Genomic DNA, 20,842 nt, shown 5'->3' with positions numbered 1-20,842 from the left:
CGCCCAGCCGCAAGTTTTTTGTTCTAAGGAGGTATCATCTGCTTCCCAGGCCTCTGCCGTTCTCGTCACGCTGAACACATCTAACCCCATTTCCCTCTGAATGCTCTTCACACCCAGAGAATCACACAGGAGAGGATGACCTAGGGAACACCAAGGGATGTAAATGCCGGCAAGTTAAAGCTATGTGATTTTCTCCCCCTGATAAGCTAATCTCTTAGAGATAGGATTCCTTCCTGCCTAGATATATGGGATTTATGTTCTGTTTTTATTTCCTTTGGGGAGTAAAAGGTGCCTGAATTTTTACCACCAGTAAGCAAAGTCTTTGGTACAGTGTGATCCTAGCCACTCTTCCTGTGAGGATTCAGGTTCATTCCTAAAGTTTCCAGTGTGAGAGGCTGAAGGAACGGGACCAAGCCCAGAGCCTTGGTGCTGGAGAACAGGTTGCGGGTGGTCCTGAGAGAGTGGCCAGGGGCAGGTTGGAAAGTCCGCCCCTGTAATTTTGCTCAGGGCAATGTGGCTTGCATTTCATTTGGTTATTTGGTTAATTAATTCATTAATCCTCCTTTTATTTAGAGTTAAAATAGGCTCAGCTCTAGAAGTGGGGGAGGGAGACCCAGGCGCTCAGGGTGTTCTGGAGTATGAGAGACAAAAAGCTTACGGCATAGCCATAGTCCACAAAGGAGGTTGACAGCCCGGGAAGAGATTATGAGCTCAGTATGTCAGTCCAGTGATCCACCCACCCACCCACCTACCCATCCACCCACTCATCAGTCCATATAACCATCCATCCATTTGTCCATCCATCCATCCACCCACCCACCCACCCATCCATCAGTCCATATAGCCACCCATCCATTCATCCACCCACAAATCAATACATGTAACCATCCATCCATTTGTCATCCATCATCAATCCATCGATCTATCCACCTACTCACTATACATCAATGTATATAACCATCAATTTGTTCATCATCCATCCATGCATCCATCCATTCTTCTATCCACCCATTGCCCACTTATTCAACCAGCCAGGCTTTGTTTGACCCATCATGTGCCTATTTCAATAATATATGTTATTTTAGGAGAAGGGGGATGAAAATGTCTTAATCAAGCTCCCTGCCCAGAAGAAAGCTGGTGGTCTGTCCAAAGAGAGTTGCCCTATTCCCAAGGGACACCGTTTGGTCATTTAGTCAGGCATCTGCTGGACTCTGGCTGCTGAGAGGGACAGATGGGTGCAGCAGTCTGAGTCCAGTTAGAAGGTAGAAACTTCATAGGAGCGCAGACAGGAGAAGTTTAATATGAAGAGTTATTAACTATGATGAAAGAGTCGCTGCAAGACATAAGGAAACTCTGTAGGGTCCTCTAGGGCTGAGGGAGAGTACCCAAGGAAAGACAAACTCAGAAGGGCTTCGGGCCTCATTGGAGAAGGCGTTGCTCAGCCTACTGGATAGCACAGATATTGGCTGGTGTGGCCAGGTCGGAGATGGCGTGAGCTGGCCTAGAGTTGCTGGGCAAACAATAGGCAACTAAGACCTTGGGAGCTATGTGCAAGCAGCGTGGGGGGATGAAAGCAGGGAGCGCTGGGGTGTGACCTGCACATGGAGCAGCTCAGGGTGTGGCTCTCTGGGCTGCAGCTGACTGGAGAGAGGTGACGTGGGGCTACTTATGGAGGAGTCTGGGCATCGGCATGGGCAAGAAGCCTTCAGGGGGATTGGGCCAGATGGGTAGGGACATGCGGAGTAGCTCTGATTTCTGTTTGGAGGGGCTGGCCCCAGGCCGAGGCTGCAAGTTTGCAGAGGGATTGAGTTCTGGACCCATGGCTGCGACAGGCGCCACCTGCAGACCCTCACACAGCCAACCCCAACCCACACTGGAAATTGCAGGAAGCCTCTTCCTCTTCACTGCCCTCTCTGAAGGAAGGCTGACATCATGCTCACTGTAAGGGAGAAATGCTTAAACGAGTCCATTGCTTATCGTGGAACATACACTGAAGGGTGCTGTCGGAGCTGAGAGGCGGTAATAAGTTGCTGACTGACACAGTGGGGCAGAGGAGAAAAGGCCCGTGTTTCCCAGGTCAGGCGCCTTTGCAGATCTCTCACTTGCCCACTCGCATGGCCCACTCTTCGCCCTGAACGTCCACCCTGCATATTTCCTCTTTGCCCAGCACGGGGTGCCTTTACTGCAGCGGCTCAGATGCAGTCTCTCCTGGCCACAGCATGGGGTGACTTGCCTGCCCTGTTTCAGTCTCCAAACCCCTCCTCCCCGATCACGCTGATGCCCTTTGATTGCTCACCATGGTTACTGGTGTCTGTGGCTTCCTTCCCCATTGCACCTCCCTGACCCCTCCCAGAGCCCAGCACACAACAAGTGCATAATAAATGTGTGGTGAGCAAACTGTTTGTACACATATATGCTGGAGCTCTGACCCAGGCTTGCCTCAGCCCTAAGCCCTGGGCAGACCAAGGCGGAGAGCCCCGTCCTCATAGGCAGGTGGGGGCTGCAAGACTTGGAGTCCCCCGTGTTGGGTCCCTGGAGGGTGAGTGGGGAAGGGACAAGATGTCACTGAGCTTTAGGACTGGCCCAGTCTGCAGTGTCTAAGAGGTCGGGGGAGGAAAGGAGGCTAGGGAAGCCTCCCTGGAGGAAGGAGCCTCAGCTGTTCCTGAAAGCATGGCCAAGTTTAGAGCAGGGGTCATGGAGGATGTTGTAAGAAACAAGGAAGGGTGATTCTGGGGCCTGAGAGAAGAGAGGGGCCCTGTTGGGCACACCTTGGCAGGTGTTGGCCTGGGCCCTGGAGCCCTTGGATCCACATTCAGCCCCCAGCTGTGCCATTCACTTGCTGTATGACCTTGGGCAAATGACTTGGCCTCTCTGAGCCTTAGTTTCTCTAGCTATAAAATGGAGAAAATTGCTGAAGTGCCTGCCTCACTGGGTAGCTCTGAGGATTAAATGGGAGAGTGTGAATAAATACTTAGCGTGATGCCTGGTACGGGGGAAGGCACAGTAAATGGGTCCTACTGTTATTGTCAGCAGCATAGAGTTCTGCCCCCTCATCCATCATACAGAGGATTAAAGAAAAGTGGCCCAGAAAGGTTGAGGAAGCCGCCCAAGGTCACACAGCTTGTGAGGGCAGCATTCAAGGGGTTTCTCCTGTTTCCCCCACCCCATGTCCTCTCTGCTCTCCACCCCAAATCCACTCCCTCATACCCAGATGGCCCTGGCGGGAGGCAGGGAGAACCAGGTGACTGCAGTCAGAGGCGCGTGGGGCCGATTTGTGGGCAGTAAGAGGATGTGGGGCTGCCTGTCTCTGTCTGTCGGGGCGGGTCAGCAGCGATAAGACAGTGCTATCTGTGGACCTGGCTCCTGCAGCTCAGGGCCTGGATCAGGGTAGAGACCATCTGGCTGCTCTGGGTCCTGCTCTTGCCCTGTCACAACCTGGCTTCAGCCATGGCATGTGACCTCAGGCAGGCCTCGCTCCCCTCTGGCCTCAGTTGCCCCATGTGCACCTGAGCACGGCGGCTTCTCCGTCTTCTTAGACCTGTAGAATCCATGTGGGGTGGGTGAGGAAACCCCAGGCCCCCAGCAGCCCCCCGGGACTGTTCCTCAAGTACAAAAGCCCTCAAGGGGCCCCCAAGCCAGGCCTCCCCAAGGAGCTCACGGTGGGCAGAACAGAGGCTGGCAACCCCAAGGCTCGTCCCAGGCCAGTGGCCGGTTCATCCTGTGCCTCTGAGGTCACCCGGTCTTCATTTCTTCCAGGTTTGGACCTTAAGAGAAAGCACCCCCCCACCGACCTGGTACTGCATTGTAGCATCTTCAGGATGTCCCTTTGAAGACACCCCACTTGGCCATTAGCTCCTTGTGCCCCCTGTGAATGAACCTTGGGGGACAAAAGCCCCACTGGGCTCAGCCAGCGTCTCCTAAGCCTTGCGCGCTTGCCGGCCCCTGCCTGAAACACGTTGCCTCTGTCCTGCAGAGCCAGCTCTGCTCACGCCCTGGGATCAGCTCCAGCATCCCTTGCTCACAGGTCTTCGGGTTCCGATGCTCACACTGTCCTTCCATCTCTGTCCCGTCTCCCTGGTTTAGTGGCCTCCATCACCCTGGCCTCCCTCAGGCACGATAGGCTTTGTGGTTGTTGACCTGCACAGTGCCTGCCTCCCGCTTTGGCCTCCAGGAACTCTCTTAGGGCAGGAACCCCAACTGCCTGTTCACTGAGATACCCCAGAGCCCTGCATAGGCCTGGCACACAGTAGGTGCTCAATATGTGTTTCTTGAAGAAACAAATGCATGTTCTCTGTGTGTCCAGACTTATGGGAGGTGCTGGGTCTAGGAGAGGGACAGTGTGAGAACTGATGGCTGCTTCGGCAGCCACATCCTGTCCCTGGCGCCCGCCCCCGTGAGGCCACCAGGATTCCCAGCCACTCTTGTCTTCCGTGCTATTTACGTTGGAACAGACTGAAATGTCACGTGAGCAATGGGGCTCCTGTTCTTCAAGCCTCTAGACAATTATCTGGGCCTTATTAAGCCCTTAATTATTCCAGGCCACTAATCAGGCTCCCGAATATAAGGGCTTTCTCAGTTCAGGGTCCGGAGGCAGGGGTCAGTCATCTGCAGAACTTCCCTGAGCTCAGCAAGGTAAGGACAGTCCCCCACCTGTGGAACTCTCCCCAGAGAGTGTCTTATCCAGCTTTGTCATTTTACAGATGAGAAAACTGAGGCCCAGAGAGGGGAAGAGAATTGCCTGAGGTCACACAGCAAATGGGTGGCAGGGCCAGGGCTTGCATCTACGCCCTGAGCCCCAACCAGTGCTCTCCACCTCATAGGTGACCACTGGGCCTTGCAGTTTTCCAACGCTGTAGGACTTAGGAAGGATCAAGGAGGCAGCAGGTCCAGTGGACCTCCTTGGGCTCCATCTGAGGTTGAGGGGAGACCAAGGAGGGAAACCCCAGGCTCTGCTTTGTGGGAGCTCAGAGCTGAGCTGGGCATCCAGGAGTGGGAGGGCACCTAGGAGTATGTGCCAGGCAGAGAGAGGGAAGAAGGGACTTCTGGTGGGGAAAACTATAAGCAAAGGATGGGGGCGTTGGGGGTGGCAGGAAACACTCATCACAGTGGGGTGGATTATTTGCACAGTCAGGTCCCTTCTGGGAACTTGGAGGCTAGGGGCAGTTAGGGGTTGAGGGAGGCTTCTGGTAGAGGAGGCAAGGGCTGAAATTAGCACTTGAGGGTTGAGCTGGTGACAGATGGACAGAGGGAAGGCATTCTTTTATTTTTATTTTTTCTTTTTCTTTCTTTTTAAATTATACCTTAAGTTCTGGGGTACATGTGCAGAAAGTGTAGGTTTGTTACATATACACGTGCTATGGTGGTTTGCTGCATCCAACACCCCATCATCTACATTAGGTATTCCTCCTAATGTTAGCCCTCCCCAATCCCCCCACAGCCCCTGCTCTCCCTCCTCTAGTCCCCACACCCCCCAACAGGCCCCGGCGTGTGATGCTCCCCTCCCTGTGTCCATGTGTTCTCATTGTTCAACACCCACTTATGAGTGAGAACATGCGGTGTCTGGTTTTCTGTTCTTGTGTCAGTTTGCTGAGGATGGATAGAGGGAAGGCATTCTAAAAAGGCGGGACAACTTAGGAAAATCACATTCAGAAACAAAACCCTGGCATTAACCATTTGTCCCAGAGACGCTCGCATGACCATATTACCCAAAGCCACTTGTTATACTGAGAGGGCAAAAAACCTCTGTCCCAAATGACCCTAATGCCTAGCATCAGTTCTGGCCTGGGGATGGGAGACTGGGGTGAGGCTCAGTCACCCCATCTGTGAGATGAGGCCGGGGCTGGAGGAGACCCTCAACAAGCCCCTCCTAGCTCTGCGGCCTGGCTCAGAATTTCATAGTCCGTTTGAGGAAAACTTTCAAAGAGATTCAACACTGGGTGTGCATGGACGTGAGCACACGCCGTGGCAGGCACCTGTGTATTCACAGGGGCGGAGAAGCGCTGCAATGGATTATTTTAAGCCCAGATGATCGTGCTTTCACTTAGTGAATATTGACTATTGGCTTGAATGCTTCTAGATATTTAAGCTCCTTTTCATCCCTCAGGTTGCAGCCTAAAGTCTCCGTAGAGAGTCCTTCCCTGACCCCTTAATCCCATATCCCCCACTATTGCTTCCTGTTCCCCACCAGACTTTAAGATTTAGGAGGAGCAGGGCTGTGTCCGCCATGGGCACCTCGTAGCTTGGTCTTCTTGGCACATAGAAGACACTCAATAGATGTGGGCTGAATGAATGAATGAATGAATGAGGGAATGAATGTAGGCGTTGGCTTGGGCTGGGAAGACAGGCCCGTGGTAAGGGCCCATCTTAGTTTGTGCATCAGGGTAGCCCTCAGTGCCTGCGCCCGCTGAGGCAGAGGGAGGGAGGAAGGGACTTCTGGTGGGGAAAACCATGAGCAAAGGATCGGGGGGTTGGGATAGCAGGAAACACTCATCACAGTAGGGTGGATTATTTTCACGGTCAAGTTCCATCTGTAATCTTCGAGGCTAGAGGCAGTTGGGGGTTGAGGGAGGCTTCCTGGTAGAGGAAGGTAATGGAGCTGGAGAGGGATGTGGGGTCTCTTCCCTGGCAGGAGCCTCACAGACCCAGCCCTCATGGGCCCTGCCTTCATTCTTTTCAGCCAAAGCTCAAAACTGAAATATACACTTGGCCCCTGGTTGGGACAGTTTCAGGCCTTGAAAAGTAGGAGGGAGGGATTTCTACAGGCCCAGGGGTTGGGTAGGGCTTTCCTGGGAACTTGGAAGGGTCTAGGGTGGGAGATCCTTGCTCAGTTCACTGTTCACTGGCTATGAGACCTAATATCTGTGCCTCAGTTTCTCTGTTGGTGAGGCGATGTCTCAAGGGGCTGCTCAGGGCTCAGAGTTGAGCTTTCTGAGTTCCATGTGGAAGTGGGTTGAGCTGGAGGAGTTGGGGAGGGCCAGTGGCTGTAGGGTCACGGTGGGGACACAGGGCTCCCCGCTCCCACAATGCAGTGGGAGCACCCAGAGTCAGGGAAGGGCTGGAGTTCCCTCTGTGGCTTCAGCATTGAGCCACACTTGAACCCATGAAAGAGTGCAGTTGAACCTTCCTCCAGCCCCATCTTGCAGGCTGGTTAGAACACATCATGCCCACGAGGAATCAGGCTTATAGAGGGAAATGAGCTACCTGGGGTGTGGCTCCAGAGGCCCTGTGTTTAATCTGGGGGTTCCTCAATCCCTTGGGAGAGGGCAGTGCTCATGTTTGCTGAACTGGCTGGAGTTCAAAGGCTTCTGGACCCCCAGCAACATCCAGGGGGCTCGATCTGCTCTGAGACAGGAGATCCCCAGGGGAACTGGGGTCTGGTGGCCTGCACCCAATTCAGGCCCCTCGGCACAGGTGGCGCCATGCTGCGGATCCTGGGCCTGGCACTCTGCAGCCTGCTGACCTGCACTCAAGCTGAGCCTGGGGCCCTGCTGCGGCTGGGCATGGACATCATGAACCACGGTGAGCTTGCGGGCCTGGGTGTGGGGCCGGGAGGTGGTGCTTGGGGTAGGTGGCAGGTAGTCGCTGCTCATGGTTGCACATCCTGGAGCATCCTGTGAGCCTCAGGGTAAACTTATGAGCAACATATTATTATTATTCTCCAACTTTACAGAGGGGAGAGGCCAAGGACCAGGGATGATTTTCCCATGCTCCCTCTGCAAGTTAGAGGCAGAGCTGGAAATCCCGCTCCCTTGGAGCCTCTCCTTGACTCTGATGGCAGGGGCGTTTAGCCACAAGTGGGCTGTGGGAGTGACAGACAAGGGTCAAATCCCTGCAACAACGTGCTGTGTGACCTCAGGCAAATTACTTGCCCTCTCTGTGTTGCTGTTTGCTCATCTGTAAAGGTGAAATGTAAGGAAATGTAAAATACGGTGACCAGTATGTCCCTAGCAGGATCAAATAACATGTGAGATTAAAATCTCTCAGAGGAGACCTTAGTAAAATGTATTTTCCACCTCCACCCCGTGCTCCACTAGCACAAGGGAAACAGAGTCACATCCAGGTGCAAAAGCCTAACGACTATTCTACCAACTTAGGGCTTGTCCCCGCCCTGGGAATTAGCCTGTGACCATAATAGAGGTGTTTCTGGAAAGGTGCTATTTGGAGTTGGGGCCTCTAGGTTTGGGGAATCAGAAATTCTCTGCTTTGGGCTCAGAATCTGCATTCAGGTCCCCAGAGGAGACTCTGATCACCCAGGCTTGGGAGTGGCTGGTCCACAAGGTAAAGTCAGTACCCAGGGTTCAAGAGCTTCGCTATATGCCCCCTGCAAACTACTCCAGTTTCTCTGTCGTGTCTGTCCTCACCCTCCAGCCATGCTGGCTCTATCTTCTTCTCCCACTGTGCCCCTTTCTCTCCCACCCACCTTTGCACTTGCTGTGGCCTCTGCCCAGATGGATACCTTTGATCTCTTTGCTTCCTGATGAAAATTATTATCACCCCTTCAAGGACGAGCTGATCTGTCATCTCCTCCTGGAAGCCTTCCCCAGCTCTTCCCTTCCTGCCTAAACCCTGGTGTGCCTCCTACAGTTCGTTACTGTCACTGCTGGTGACTCTGTCTTCCCCCATTAGGCTTGGGTACTATGGGACTGATCTCTGGGTTTCTGTCATCACCCAGCCCAGGGTGGGGCACAGTGAATGTGAGTGGCCTGGGATGCCTGAGAGACTGGCCCAGGGCGAATCTCTCCAACTAAATGTGTCCACTCCAGAGGTCCAGAGCGCCATGGATGAGAGTCATATCCTAGAGAAGATGGCAGCTGAGGCAGGCAAGAAACAGCCGGGAATGAAAACTATCAAGGGCATCACCAAGTGAGTCGGGAAGGGGAGCTGGAGGGTGGCGGTTAGGGCAGAGGGTGGTGGGGAGTGCTGTGCCCAAGACCTGAAGAGGCCAGGTAATGGTCTTGAGTAGGTTACTGCTCCTGTCTGGGCCTGGACTTTCTCAGCCATTCCCTGGGGACAATTTCAGGTCATTCTGAGGAGGAAATGAGGTTGGAAAGTCAAATTTCAGCTCCCTGCATGCAACATGAGCTCACTGAATGTACGTGAAATTAAATGAAAACATCCTCAAATGGTAGAACTGGAAAGGCATCAAAATCATCTAATGACAACAGGAAATTGGTTCCCCTGCAAGTGCCACAGGGGATTGATCAGTAGGGGCTGCCTGAAACGAGGCACTTGGGAGGGTTCTGTGGCACCATCTGCACTTAGCAGGAACTAGGACTGTGATCGACTAGCAATGTCTGCCAAGAGCTCAGGATGGGCTAGTGGGGGTAGGTGTGCCACATCGTTTGTTATCCTGGATCTCAACTAGTGGTTCTTAACCAGGGGTGATTTTGCCTCCAAAAGGACATTTGGCAATGTCCAGAGACATTTTTGGTTGTCACAAGTTGTGGGGGCTCCGGGAGTGCTACGGCTTTCGTCAGAGATGCTACTGGATATCCAAAAATGGACAAATCAGCCTCATGACAAAGAATTATCCTGCCCCAAATGTGGGTGATTCCACTTTTGAGAAACCCTGATCTAAGCAAACCTCCCATTTTATTGATGGGGAAATTGAGGCTCACATAAGGAAATGGAACAGCCCAAGGTCTCACAGTCACCCATGTGTCCCACCTCCCATATAATGAGTGCTTTCTATGTACAAATTGACTCATGTCCAGCCTTTAGTTTGCATTTTATAATGGCCCCATGAGGCAGGCTTACCCCTGTGACATGGGATGGGGGCTGGGATTAACCAAAGGCCTCCCGGTAAGGTGGTAGAGAAGTGGGTGGAGGTCCTGGGTCTTTGCCTGCTCAGATCTCATTGCTGTGGCTGCCTGCCCCTCCCAGTTTGAAGGTGAAGGGTGTCCAGCTGCCTGTCATCACCCTGAACTTTGTACCTGGAGTTGGCATCTTCCAGTGTGTGTCCACAGGCATGACCATCACTGGCAAGAGGTGAGTGTGGCAGGGGAGGAGCCGGGGGAGGAGAATGGCCTTCCTGTCTCACCCTTACGTGCACATTTATTGAGTGCCTACTGTGTACCGTCTGAGTGTTGTGATCTGGGATGCTGTAGACTTGCCCTCTGCCTTTGTCAGGAACCGGACCTGAGCACAGTCACAGACTGAGTGGCTGGCCTAGGACGGAGGAAGCATCAGGCAGTGGTAGGGGATGGTCAGAAAGGGTTTGGGGAGGCAATGACAGCAAAGCAGAATTTGAAGGATGTGTAGGAGTTCACCAAAATAAGGAAGGAGGGAGAAAAGCTGGTTGTGTGGCCTGGGGCAGGTCCTGTCCCTTTTCTGTCTTGTGGGGGTGGTCTCCTATCCTTTCCCCCTCTCAGCTGCTGAGATCGTGAGCAAAGAGAAGGCAGGGAGATTGGACACCATGGCAGAGATGCCCATGGTGCCCACCTGCTCTGTCCTCCAGCTTCATGGGAGGGAACATGGAGATCATCGTGACCCTGAACATCACAGCCACCAACCGGCTTCTGTGGGACGAGGAGACAGGCCTCCCCGTGTTCAAGAGTGAGGGCTGTGAGGTCATCCTGGTCAATGTGAAGACCAACCTGCCTAGCAAGTGAGGCGCTCTGTGGCTGGGGAGGAAGGCCGGTCCGTGTTCCTATAGCCCCCAACACATCACTTCCAAGCCCACGAACCTCCTTAACCATGTCCCTTTATGTCCTGTGCCTAAATTCCTGCACTGGTGCACCCATTCACCTATCCTCGGTGCCTGTGTCCATCTAGCATGCTGCCCAAGGTGGTCAACAAGTTCCTGGACAGCACCCTGCACAAGGTCCTCCCTGGGCTGGTGAGTGGCCCGAGAAAGCCTTCACCCCTCGTTTCTGGGACTGCTGAGACTAGCGCTGGCAAATGCATTTCTATTGGGTGCTGACCCTGATTGGCTGTTAGTGGCTGGGAAGGGTTCTGAAACTGTGGCTGGCTCAGTGGAAGAAAGTGCCACAATCATCTAGGGATGCCTGCCATGAGCAGGGGAGGAGGCAGTGACGCCACAATCATCTAGGGATGCCTGCCATGAGCAGGGGAGGAACCAGTGACAGCCTGCACACACAGCTTGCCAATCCTGCTTTGATGTCCAGTCCCAGGGAAGGAGTCCCTGCTAATGTTTGCAGACTTTGATTTGGGCAACAGACCTGGACTCTATTCCAAGCTCTGCCGTTGACTTTCTGTGTGACTTGGACCCTCAGTTTTCCCACCAATCCCTGTCTCCCTGAGGCTCTTGGGATTCCCTATGGGGTAGCATTCAGCTGTGTGGAGGATTTGGTGCAGGGGCCCTCTCAGCTCAGTGACTTCTCTGCTTCCAGATGTGTCCCGCCATCGATGCAGTCCTGGGGTATGTGAACAGGAAGTGGACCAACCTCAGTGGTGAGTGTAGCTCTAGCCACACCCTGCCCCTACCTAGGGACATCAGGATAGGTGGACTTCAATGTCCCATCGCCCATCCTAGTGCCTACTTCCGGCCCAGCCTTGGGACTGAAGGAGGTTTGAGGTCATGATGTTCATCTCCCCACTGTCCAGGTGGGAAACTTGAAGTCCCCAGGGAATCTGGGTTCCTTTTCTCTCATGTCCCAATCCAACATTGCATCCCAAACCCCACAAGACTCCAAGGACGGCAGCCCTTTTTCACTCAACCACGAGTCTTGTGCCTGATTAGTAACCCTGATGGTGGTAATGCCTGAATCTCCCTTGCTGAGGGGATAGATGCTTCCATCATTTTGGGGTCCCAGTGTGGGAGAGAGGAAACCTCAGTGACTGGGACTGAAGAAAACTCATTCATGTCCCCAGCAGTGTGGCTTGGGAAAAGTCACTTCACTCTTCTCAGCCTCGGTTTGTTCATCTGTGAAATAGAGCTGGTAATCCTGAACATGCCAGTCTGTTGTAAGGTCCAAGCAGCGACAGCCCTTGGTGAACCCACAAGCTCTGTGCTGTGTGCCACGTCATGTGACTTTCCAGGCTGGGCACCATTGCCTCCATTCTACAGATGAGGTTACAGAGGCCTGGAGGTGCTTGGGTCACATGGAGGGCCAGGTGCAGGTGGCAGCTGGCTAGTGCCAACTTCTCTGGGCTGCTCCCAGGGTTGGTGCCTCTTTGAGTGGAACCTCCTCTTCACACAGACCCCATGCCTGTGGGCCAGATGGGCACTGTCAAATATGTCCTGACATCCACACCGGCCACCACAGCCAGCTACATCCAAGTGGACTTCAGTGTAAGCGCCGGGGCCACCCAGGAGCTGAGGTCTCGGGATCACTGCTCAGGGTGGTGGGTGCTCCTTCTGCCCGGACAGGTGGCTGGACTAGGGAGGAAGGACCCTCAAGTCCTAGAGGCCAGGCCCGCCATGAGGGTGTTTGTGGACCCTGGACCTCTCCCTCTTTCTGCTCTCAGCACGAACCTTCAGTGCCCCAGCTGGCTTCTGGGGCTGCTGACTTCACACTCACGTTCCCTGCTAGGCTGTTTGCTTCTCCCAGTGAGTGGCTCACCCAGTAATACCCTGCCATTGTATAGATAGGAACACTGAGGCCTAGAGGGAGGGTAGGGCTGGGCTAGGGTCCTGCAGTGAGTTGGTGTCAGAGTTGGGCCCTCACCCAGATCTCTAGAGCTCCAGGCGAAGAGGTGAGATGCATCTTCCAGGAATGTGAAGTAAAATGCTAAGACGTCACCTCCCTGTGAGGTCTTCCTCCAGCGGGGCTCTTATAGGCCCCATGTCAATTTCTGCCTGCTTCTTTCTCTTGAGAACAAAGCAGAAATCATGTCCTGAATAAATGAGGGCTCCAACCACTCAGAGCAGCTGAGGCTACCAAAGAAGTGCTGGAAGAAAGTGCCAGTGGTCGAGTGATTGACTCCATTATCCTCCCAGGCCTCAGTCTACCCACCTGTACACTGGACGCGTTGGCCCACTGTAGCTCATTGTAGTTCCATTGATAACATTTAATGACTTGCTGACTTTGGGTTTGGCTGGAGCCCCATTTGCTTGGGGGACTGAGACACCCCTTGACACCGTCCCTCAAGCCAAGGCTGAGTGTCCCCCTCTCACTGTCCCACAGCCTGTGGTGCAGCAGGAAAACGGCAAAACCATCAAGGTTGCTGGTCCCGGGGAGACCTTCGCGTTCCCTGAGGGTTATGCCAAAGTCTCGTCGCAGCTGCTGCTCTCAGCCACCCTCCTCTCCTCAGAGCTTGCCCTTCTGCAGAAGTCCTTCCATGTGAATATCCAGAATACGATGGTGAGCTGTCCAGTTCCCCACCCCACCTGCCTCTGTCCATTACAGTGCAGCCCCTGCCTAGTTTTTCTATTATGAAAATTATCCTGGAGTTGTGGGCAACACTAGGACTGAAAGATGCAGGACTCTTTTGAGTTTCTCTCATCAGTTCGTCTCACTATCCACCATCCCTCTGTCCATGTAACTCATCCATACATCCATCTGTCCATACAGCCAACCATTTATCAACCAACATCACTAATGTCTTGGCCATCCATACACCCTCCTTTCATCCAAGCATCACCCACCTACCCATCTTTCTAGCTGTCCTGTCATGCCCTAGGTTCTATCCTTCCAATAGCATCCATCCATCCCTTCATATCATCCACATAACACCTGCTCCAAAGTCTGATACTGTTAAATGAATGAATGTATGCACCTGCCATTCACCACTCAAACACTACTACATCCACCCAACTTTCCTTTATCCATCCTCATACTCATCCACTCCTTCAGCCATCCATCCATCCAATGTCCATTCATTCCCCACTGATCTATCCATTCATCTTCCCAACCATCTGTTCACCATTCATCCATGTACCTTCCCATCCATCCTCCCGCCCATCAGTCTATTCATCTATTTTCCCATCCATTTATCATTCTACTCCACCATCTTCCCATCCACCCATCTTCCTATCCACCATTCCTTTCATTCAAACACCCACTCATCTTTCCATCCACACATCACTCATCCGTGTATCCTTCCCTAGATTTCTGCCTACCCATCCACTCATTCATCATCCTCCCACCCATTTTCCCATGTGTTTATCCATCTCCCCATCCATCTATCTATCCATCTCCAAATATGTCTGCCTACCCATCCCCTTCACCCACCACATCTACCCATTCTCCCATCTATCTGCTTTTTCAACAACACTTTCTCAGCATTTGATCTTGTGTTAAGAGCTATGAGTATTGAAATGTGTAAGTCATCACCTGGGCTACCCAGAAAGCAGATTATCTAGTTAAACCCAGAGTGGAAAGTGTTGTGATGAAGGAGCCTCAAAGGTACACCTTAGTAAGTCAGTGGAGGTGTTTGTTCGGATGGGCCAGGGAGGGCTCCAGCAGCCCTAACCTTGACTTTTGTTTTGTAGATTGGTGAGCTGCCCCCACAAACCACCAAGACACTGGCTGGCTTCCTTCCTGAAGTGAGTGCTGCACCTCCCCGTCACCACTGTACCCTGTCCTGCCCTATTGTCCTCCAGTCAAAGCAGTGGGACTTGGGAGGCAGCTTTTCATGACACATGTTCCTTGCCCAATGTTGAAACACCTTGCCTTCTTCATAAAGCACTTCCTGGATCCCACATAGGAAACGGCTCTACTTTTGTGCATTGCATTCTACTTTCTATGTCCAGCAGAGAATAACCAAATTTTATTTCCTGCTAGACGCAGGAAATAAAAGAAACAAAATACACAATTGTGTCCAATGTAGAAATCACCTGCATCTTGAGGGACCCCTTATTCCAACTGAAGCCACTAGCCTAAAGGACCGGCCCTGAGTGAAGTGCTTTGTTTTCCATAGATGGCTGTGGCTTATCCCAAGTCAAAGCCCTTGATGACCCAGATCAGGATAAATAAGCCTCCCAAGATCACCATGAAGACAGGCAAGAGCCTGCTATACCTCCACGGGACCCTGGAGATGTTCGTGGCTCGGAGACGGGGCAAGACTACAACGTCCCTCTTTCTCCTGGAAGTGGTGAGGGAAATCGTTCCCTTCCCCGTTTATTTCCAACCTTGTGGATATTCAAGTCTGGAGGAAGGGATTTTTCAGTTGACAGCCAAGTCATGGGTCAGAGGGTTCTCGGGTAATCTCAACTATGTCTGATCCTTGGCTCTGCCATTGAACCTTTGAACGGCCAGAAAATCCAGCAAATGGAAGGACAGTGGCTTAGTCCTTTCCTTCTCTTTCCTCCCTTATCTCTCCCTCCAACATTCTTCAGCAACTACAAAGGCAGGGAAGGGTTCACAGAAGGGACTATGGGTGCCTAGGGAGATCCCAAAGCCAGTTTGGGGAAATCACAAGGGGCTTCCAAGAGGAGGCGATAGCTGAGCTATGTTTTGAGGGTTGAGCAGGAGCTTGCCAGAGAAGGGTTGGGGACAGAGAGTCTTGCCAGGGAGACTGGGGACAGAGAATACCCCAGGCAGAGGTTCCAGCATGTGCAAAGGCCTAGATCAATAATATGATGTGTGCAGGGACCAACTGGTGGTGCCAGGTATTTTCGGGGGGTGCTGCCCTGGCTCAGGACAAGGAGGGATGAGAAGCCTGGGCTGGGGCAGTGGGGAGATGGCTGGGCTCAGTTCCTGAGGATGGGCAGAGAGAGGATCCCCTGCGTTGTCTTGGCAGTGGTGGTGGTGCTGGGAGGGTGGTAGTCTCTGGCTTTGCCAGTCCTGATGGTGGAGAACCCCCTGCCTTCTCCCTGCTTCCTCCCTACCATGCCAGCACTTCAATCTGAAAGTCCAGTACTCAGTGCATGAGAACCGGCTACAGATGACCGCCTCTTTGGACAGGTAGGAGCCTGCTGTCCCGTGCTGGCATCCCTGTATCCCATCACATTCGGCCTCCTGCGCCAGCATACCCCACACGACCAGGCCGATCCACCCAGCACAGTCCACACTGCCAGACTGCTCTAGTTACTCTTCCTGCTCTGGAACACTCAATGGCTCCCCATTGTCTGCATAATCTTTTCTCAAATCTTAGCCTGGCATTCAAGGCCCTTCTTAAGTTCTTCCACCTCTACCCTCACTCTTCCCCTAGGCTCTTTCACAGTGAATCTAGTCATGGGCCCATGCCCCCTTTTTCATGAATAAGCCTTTACCCATGCCATTCAAATGTCACCTGAGAGTCGGGGTCCAGCTCAAATGCCACTTCCTCCACAAAGCCTTTCTTTATACTAATAGCAGCTAACATTCATTTATGGAGCTCTCTCTATGTGAGGCACCGGCTGCATACATTATATTCAGGATCCTATTTCGTTCTTACACGTTGGGAGGAGAGTGCTACAAACGTGTTAGCTTAAGATTTGGTCACTATTAATTCTTGTACTTGCCTTAATAATTAATCACGTCAGGATTAATTATGTCAGTATTCTTTCAGTTGCAAGAGAGAGAATTCCAACTTTAACTGGCTTGAGCCCCAAAGGGAATCCTTGGTTCACATAACTGAAAACTTTAGGGGATGTGCTACCTTCAGGTGTGGTTGGATCCAGGCACACAAATGAAATCCTCGAGAGTCTATCTCCCGCTTCCTCTCAACTTTGCCATCCACTTTGTTGGCTAAATTCTCAGGCAGCTTCTCCCCTCAGGGTGGCAGAGTGACCTCGACAAGAGAAGCCTCTTGTCCAGTGGTTCTGACAAAATTACCAAGGCACGGATGTAGTTTGGGTCACAGCACCATCTCTAAGCCAGTCACTTGACTGAGAGATGAAATGCTCTGATTGGCCAGGCCTGGGTCATAGACTCACCTGAGGGACTTTGGTTTCAGCCCATCTGAATGGCTTGGCATGAGAGTGGGAAATGGAGGATTTGTTACTGGAATAGAGATTAGATGGGTAGAGCCACCAAGATGGCCGTCACATGGTCTGCTCTGGTGCCAACGTATGTTAGTGCCTCCCAGAGCCTGTGCAGGGGAGGGGGCTGAGGGAAGGACTCCTGATCTGTGTCCTGCAAGGATCTGAGACTGCCCAGTTGGGCTGTAAACCACCGCATAGCTGACCTTGGGCAGGAGCAATAGACACGAATGGGGGTCCCAGAGGGGAGAGTCAGGACCAGGGAGAGGAGACACAGGAGAGTCTAGTGGTTTGAGCTTGGAGAAATCACGTGCTGTAACACAAGGTAGTAGTGTCCCATCACAGGCAGCAGACTCAGGAGCACCTGGTCTGAAGGCTGTAGATGGGACTTCTGTATCAGGGAGGTGTTGGGGTGCTTGGGACCCCCTTCTCCAGGGCCAGGGCCAGGGCCACTGGCTCTGACCACTGTTTCCCTCCCTGCCTGTCCTGCTTCCCCTTCCCCACAGATTACTGAGCTTGTCCCGGAAGTCCTCATCGATTGGCAGCTTCAATGTAAGTGTCCCAAGTACTCCTGCGTGAGGATGAGACTGGGCTTATTATCCCTTGGGACTGCAGGCCAAGGCCCTGAAATGGAGGCAGATGAACAGAGCAAGGCCACTGTGAGGCCTGGTGCTCTTGACTTGCCTTGTGAGCTTGGGAAAGTCCCTTAGCCTCTCTGAATCCCTGTTTCCTTTTCTGGATAGAAGCTGGACATCTCCCTGGATTGGTTTTAAAAACATTGTCGTGAACAGTGGCAGCCTGGGCTGGCCTTGGATGGCCAAGCTTTAGTTTCATTAGTCTCTGTGGCCTCAGGGCCCAACACAGAACCTGACCCTAGGAAGTGCCAACACCACCACCACTTACTCTGTGATCATGTGCTTTATTTAAACTCTTTTCATCCTCATGGAAACCCTGGGAGCAGGTACAATTACATTTCACTTTCAAAGATGGGAAAGCTCGTAAGTGAGCGACTCATCAAAGCTTCCGAGTGTCTGCAGGGTCAGGAGTGGGGTCCGCAGAGCCACCTCTTGTCTCCTGAGTTTTCCCATTCCTGCACCACGACCCAAAACCCCACATGTCATCGGGATTAAGCAGAGGTGAAGGGTGTAGGTCTACAGTCCAGAGCCAAGGCCAGGCCCAGTTTTGATGCCAGCTGGACAAACTAATTGATGTCTAATGTTCACTTTTGTGATCCCCAGGCCTTGCCAGAGAGGGCCAAAAAGATCCGTTGGATGGTTTTGCACTGAATGAATGCAGATGTTTTCTCTTTCTCTCTCCAGGAGAAGCAATTAACTGGCTTCATCACCGACTATCTCGAAGAAGCCTACATCCCAGTTGTCAATGGTGAGGGCTCCAACAGGCTTTGGTTTTACTGGTGCCAAGAAGCACTTTAAACAAAAAGGGATGCCACCTGGGTGGTCTCAAAGCCCTGTCACTTGCCCCAGATGGGGGAGGCTAAAAGGGAGTGGAAGATAACTGCTGAATCTTTGAACTGAATGCAGTTCACCAGTCTGGAGACAAATGCCTCTCCCACAATTTGAGCTCTGACACTTGACCCCACATCATAACCCCACATCTTGACCTGGGATGTAAATATGTGGCCAATCAGGATTATTAGCTCTTTGCCTGTACAGCTGGCAGGCATCATGAATCAATCACTGCACTATTTCCCACTATCCCTACCCAGGCAGCCACTCCTTAATCAACTGCACAGCAGTCAGGCTGAGATGACTCTTACTGTATTTCTCAGATGTGCTCCAAGTTGGGCTCCCACTCCCGGACTTTCTGGCCATGAATTACAACCTGGCTGAGCTGGACATAGTGGAGGTGAGAGGAGGGGCTGGGGGAGGGTGTGTCAATCAACACTGTCAGACAATGAGTGACCAGCAAGAGTCTACCTCTCTCAAACTGGAGGGGGTAGAGCCTGGGAGGGCAGGTGGCCGTCAGGATAATCCTGCCCCTCACCCTCTAGAGCCCTCTTTGGCCAGGATTCCACAGAAGGATACTTGAACTCTGCTGCTGTTTTGTTCTGCCACTTTAGGCCAATTACTTCACCTCTCTCTGCGTCTCCATTTTTCTGCGCTTAAAATGGAGGTGATAATACAGACATTGTCCTCATAGAGCTGTTGTTATGCTTCATTAAGATCATTTACTTAAACGCATGTAGTTAGCTTTCAATAAATATTATCTTGTATTGCATGCCAGCCTTTGAGCTTGGAGTGGTAAATATCTGATCTCTCTGCTGGGAGGTGGGGCTGCTTGTCCTCACTTGACAGTTGAGAAAATTGAGGCTCAGAGAGGTGGAGGGACTGCCCCAGGGTCACAAGGCAAGTCTACTTCAACCTTTGCTTAAACACCACACTGGTTTCCATTTCCTGGCAAGGCCCCCAGTTCCATTCCATCCCTGTGCCTGGGTGATCCCTGCTCATTGCTCCCCTATCCCTTTGCCTCCTGCCAGAATGCCCTGATGCTGGACTTGAAGCTGAAGTGACCATGACAGGACTTACCTGGCAGTTGCCTCATACCGCCAACCGCCTGCACCCCATGAAGGAGCCCCCATGATTGGAGCCAGGTGGGCCTGGCCCCTACCAATGGTGGCTGCTTCCTTTGACAAGGAGTGAACGGGTCAGGCCTGGGCTGGAGGCTTGCCAATAAACAGGAAAAAGGCTCTTACAAACATCTGATGCTTTGGTCTGTTTTTTTAAGTAACAAATCTGTGTGGCTTTTCTTCCCCTTTGGTGGGTTTTGGGGTCTAAGACTAGCTTGTGAGCTGGAGGACAGCTGGTCACAGCTTGGGGGAGTTTAGTACATATCGAGTATCTGCTCCATGCCATGCCCAGGGCTTTACTTGTACCATCTCATTTAATCTACACAGGAACTCTATGGGTGGAGGGCAAGTGGCAAAGCTCTTCCACCTTAGCTATGTGCCAAATCTTGGCAGCTTGAGGATGGCTCTGTTCGCCTGGAGCCTGTATCCCAGGAGCCTTCCCTGTGTCACCTTCTTTAATCCTCACAGCAGTTGAGGGAGGTGGGGACAGTCCCTATTTCACGGATGAGGAGATTGAGGCTCAGAGAGGTGGAATGGCTGTCTTGAGGCCAGCTGGCAAGTCAGGAGGTAAAGCTGGGATGGGAATTTTGCCTGTGAGGTGAGCTTGCCGGGGTTCGAATCCTGTCTCTGCCTTCACGTTGCTGTGTGTCTTGGGCATGTCACATCACCAATCTGAGCCTTGGTTTCCTCACCTGTAAAATGAGAACAATGGCAGTACAAACCTCAGTACCAACCTCAGCAGAGCCATTGTGAGGATCACATGACTGAAATCATAAAAGGTGCTTAGTATGGTGCCTGGCACACAATAAGTGCTCAATAAATGTTAGACACAGGTGGGTTTTTGAGTCAGAGAGATGTGCACAAGTGTTTCTGTGTTGGCGTGTGGGTAGGTATTGTGTGGCCCTGAATCAGTGCATGGATCAGTGTATAAAAGGCCTGTGGGTCAGGTGACCTGGCGGGAGGGTCTGTGCAGATGTAGGGCCAAGTGTGGAGGTTTGTGTGTGAAAGGCCCCTAGTGTCCGTCCGCGTCTGCGTGTGTCTGTTTTCCCATGTTCACTTGCAAATAGTCTGTGCAAAGGGCATTTCTATGTCTTTCATTCATGTGAGGATCAGCTTCCTGACATTTGCCGTATCTGTCCCCAGTGCCTTCTGGGATTCACACTGATGCTACTCTTTAAATGGACTCCTTTTTTTACGTAAATTATGTTTACATGTAGTCAAGTTAAAATACATCTTAAATGTATTCTTCTTTAAAAAAATGTGCAAAAGATTAAATCAATTTGTGAAGGAAACTGTAAGATGCTGAAACTGGTTTAAAGGAGAGTTCAAAGTGTAGACACAGACAAAGGCCATCAGGGATGCAGAAATGAATTTGCCAGAGGCTTGTTCTGCCCTTCACACGCACTCCTATGGTTCATCTACAGCTTCCAGAATTGAAGAGTAGCTCA

At 52.1% G+C, this 20,842-nt stretch overlaps 1 protein-coding gene across 1 annotated transcript; it reads left to right on the top strand.

The window, feature by feature from the left end:
* The first annotated feature begins 4,533 nt into the window (after positions 1-4,533).
* Positions 4,534-19,530, top strand: BPIFB6 (BPI fold containing family B member 6). Its single transcript, XM_017514353.2, has 16 exons — positions 4,534-4,632; positions 7,411-7,518; positions 8,763-8,862; positions 9,883-9,987; positions 10,457-10,606; positions 10,774-10,837; positions 11,352-11,412; positions 12,162-12,253; positions 13,089-13,265; positions 14,396-14,449; positions 14,824-14,997; positions 15,742-15,809; positions 17,314-17,359; positions 18,127-18,190; positions 18,597-18,673; positions 19,305-19,530. The coding sequence occupies exons 2-16, from the start codon at positions 7,419-7,421 to the stop codon at positions 19,335-19,337; spliced, it is 1,365 nt and encodes a 454-aa protein (XP_017369842.1). The 5' UTR covers positions 4,534-4,632; positions 7,411-7,418; the 3' UTR covers positions 19,338-19,530.
* Positions 19,531-20,842: the final 1,312 nt, after the last annotated feature.

This window comes from Cebus imitator, unplaced genomic scaffold (assembly GCF_001604975.1).
Source record: "Cebus imitator isolate Cc_AM_T3 unplaced genomic scaffold, Cebus_imitator-1.0 Scaffold18, whole genome shotgun sequence".
Classification (NCBI taxonomy): Eukaryota; Metazoa; Chordata; class Mammalia; order Primates; family Cebidae; genus Cebus; species Cebus imitator.
The sequence above is the reverse complement of the archived record's forward strand: the minus strand, read 5'-3'. Positions and strand labels throughout refer to the sequence as shown.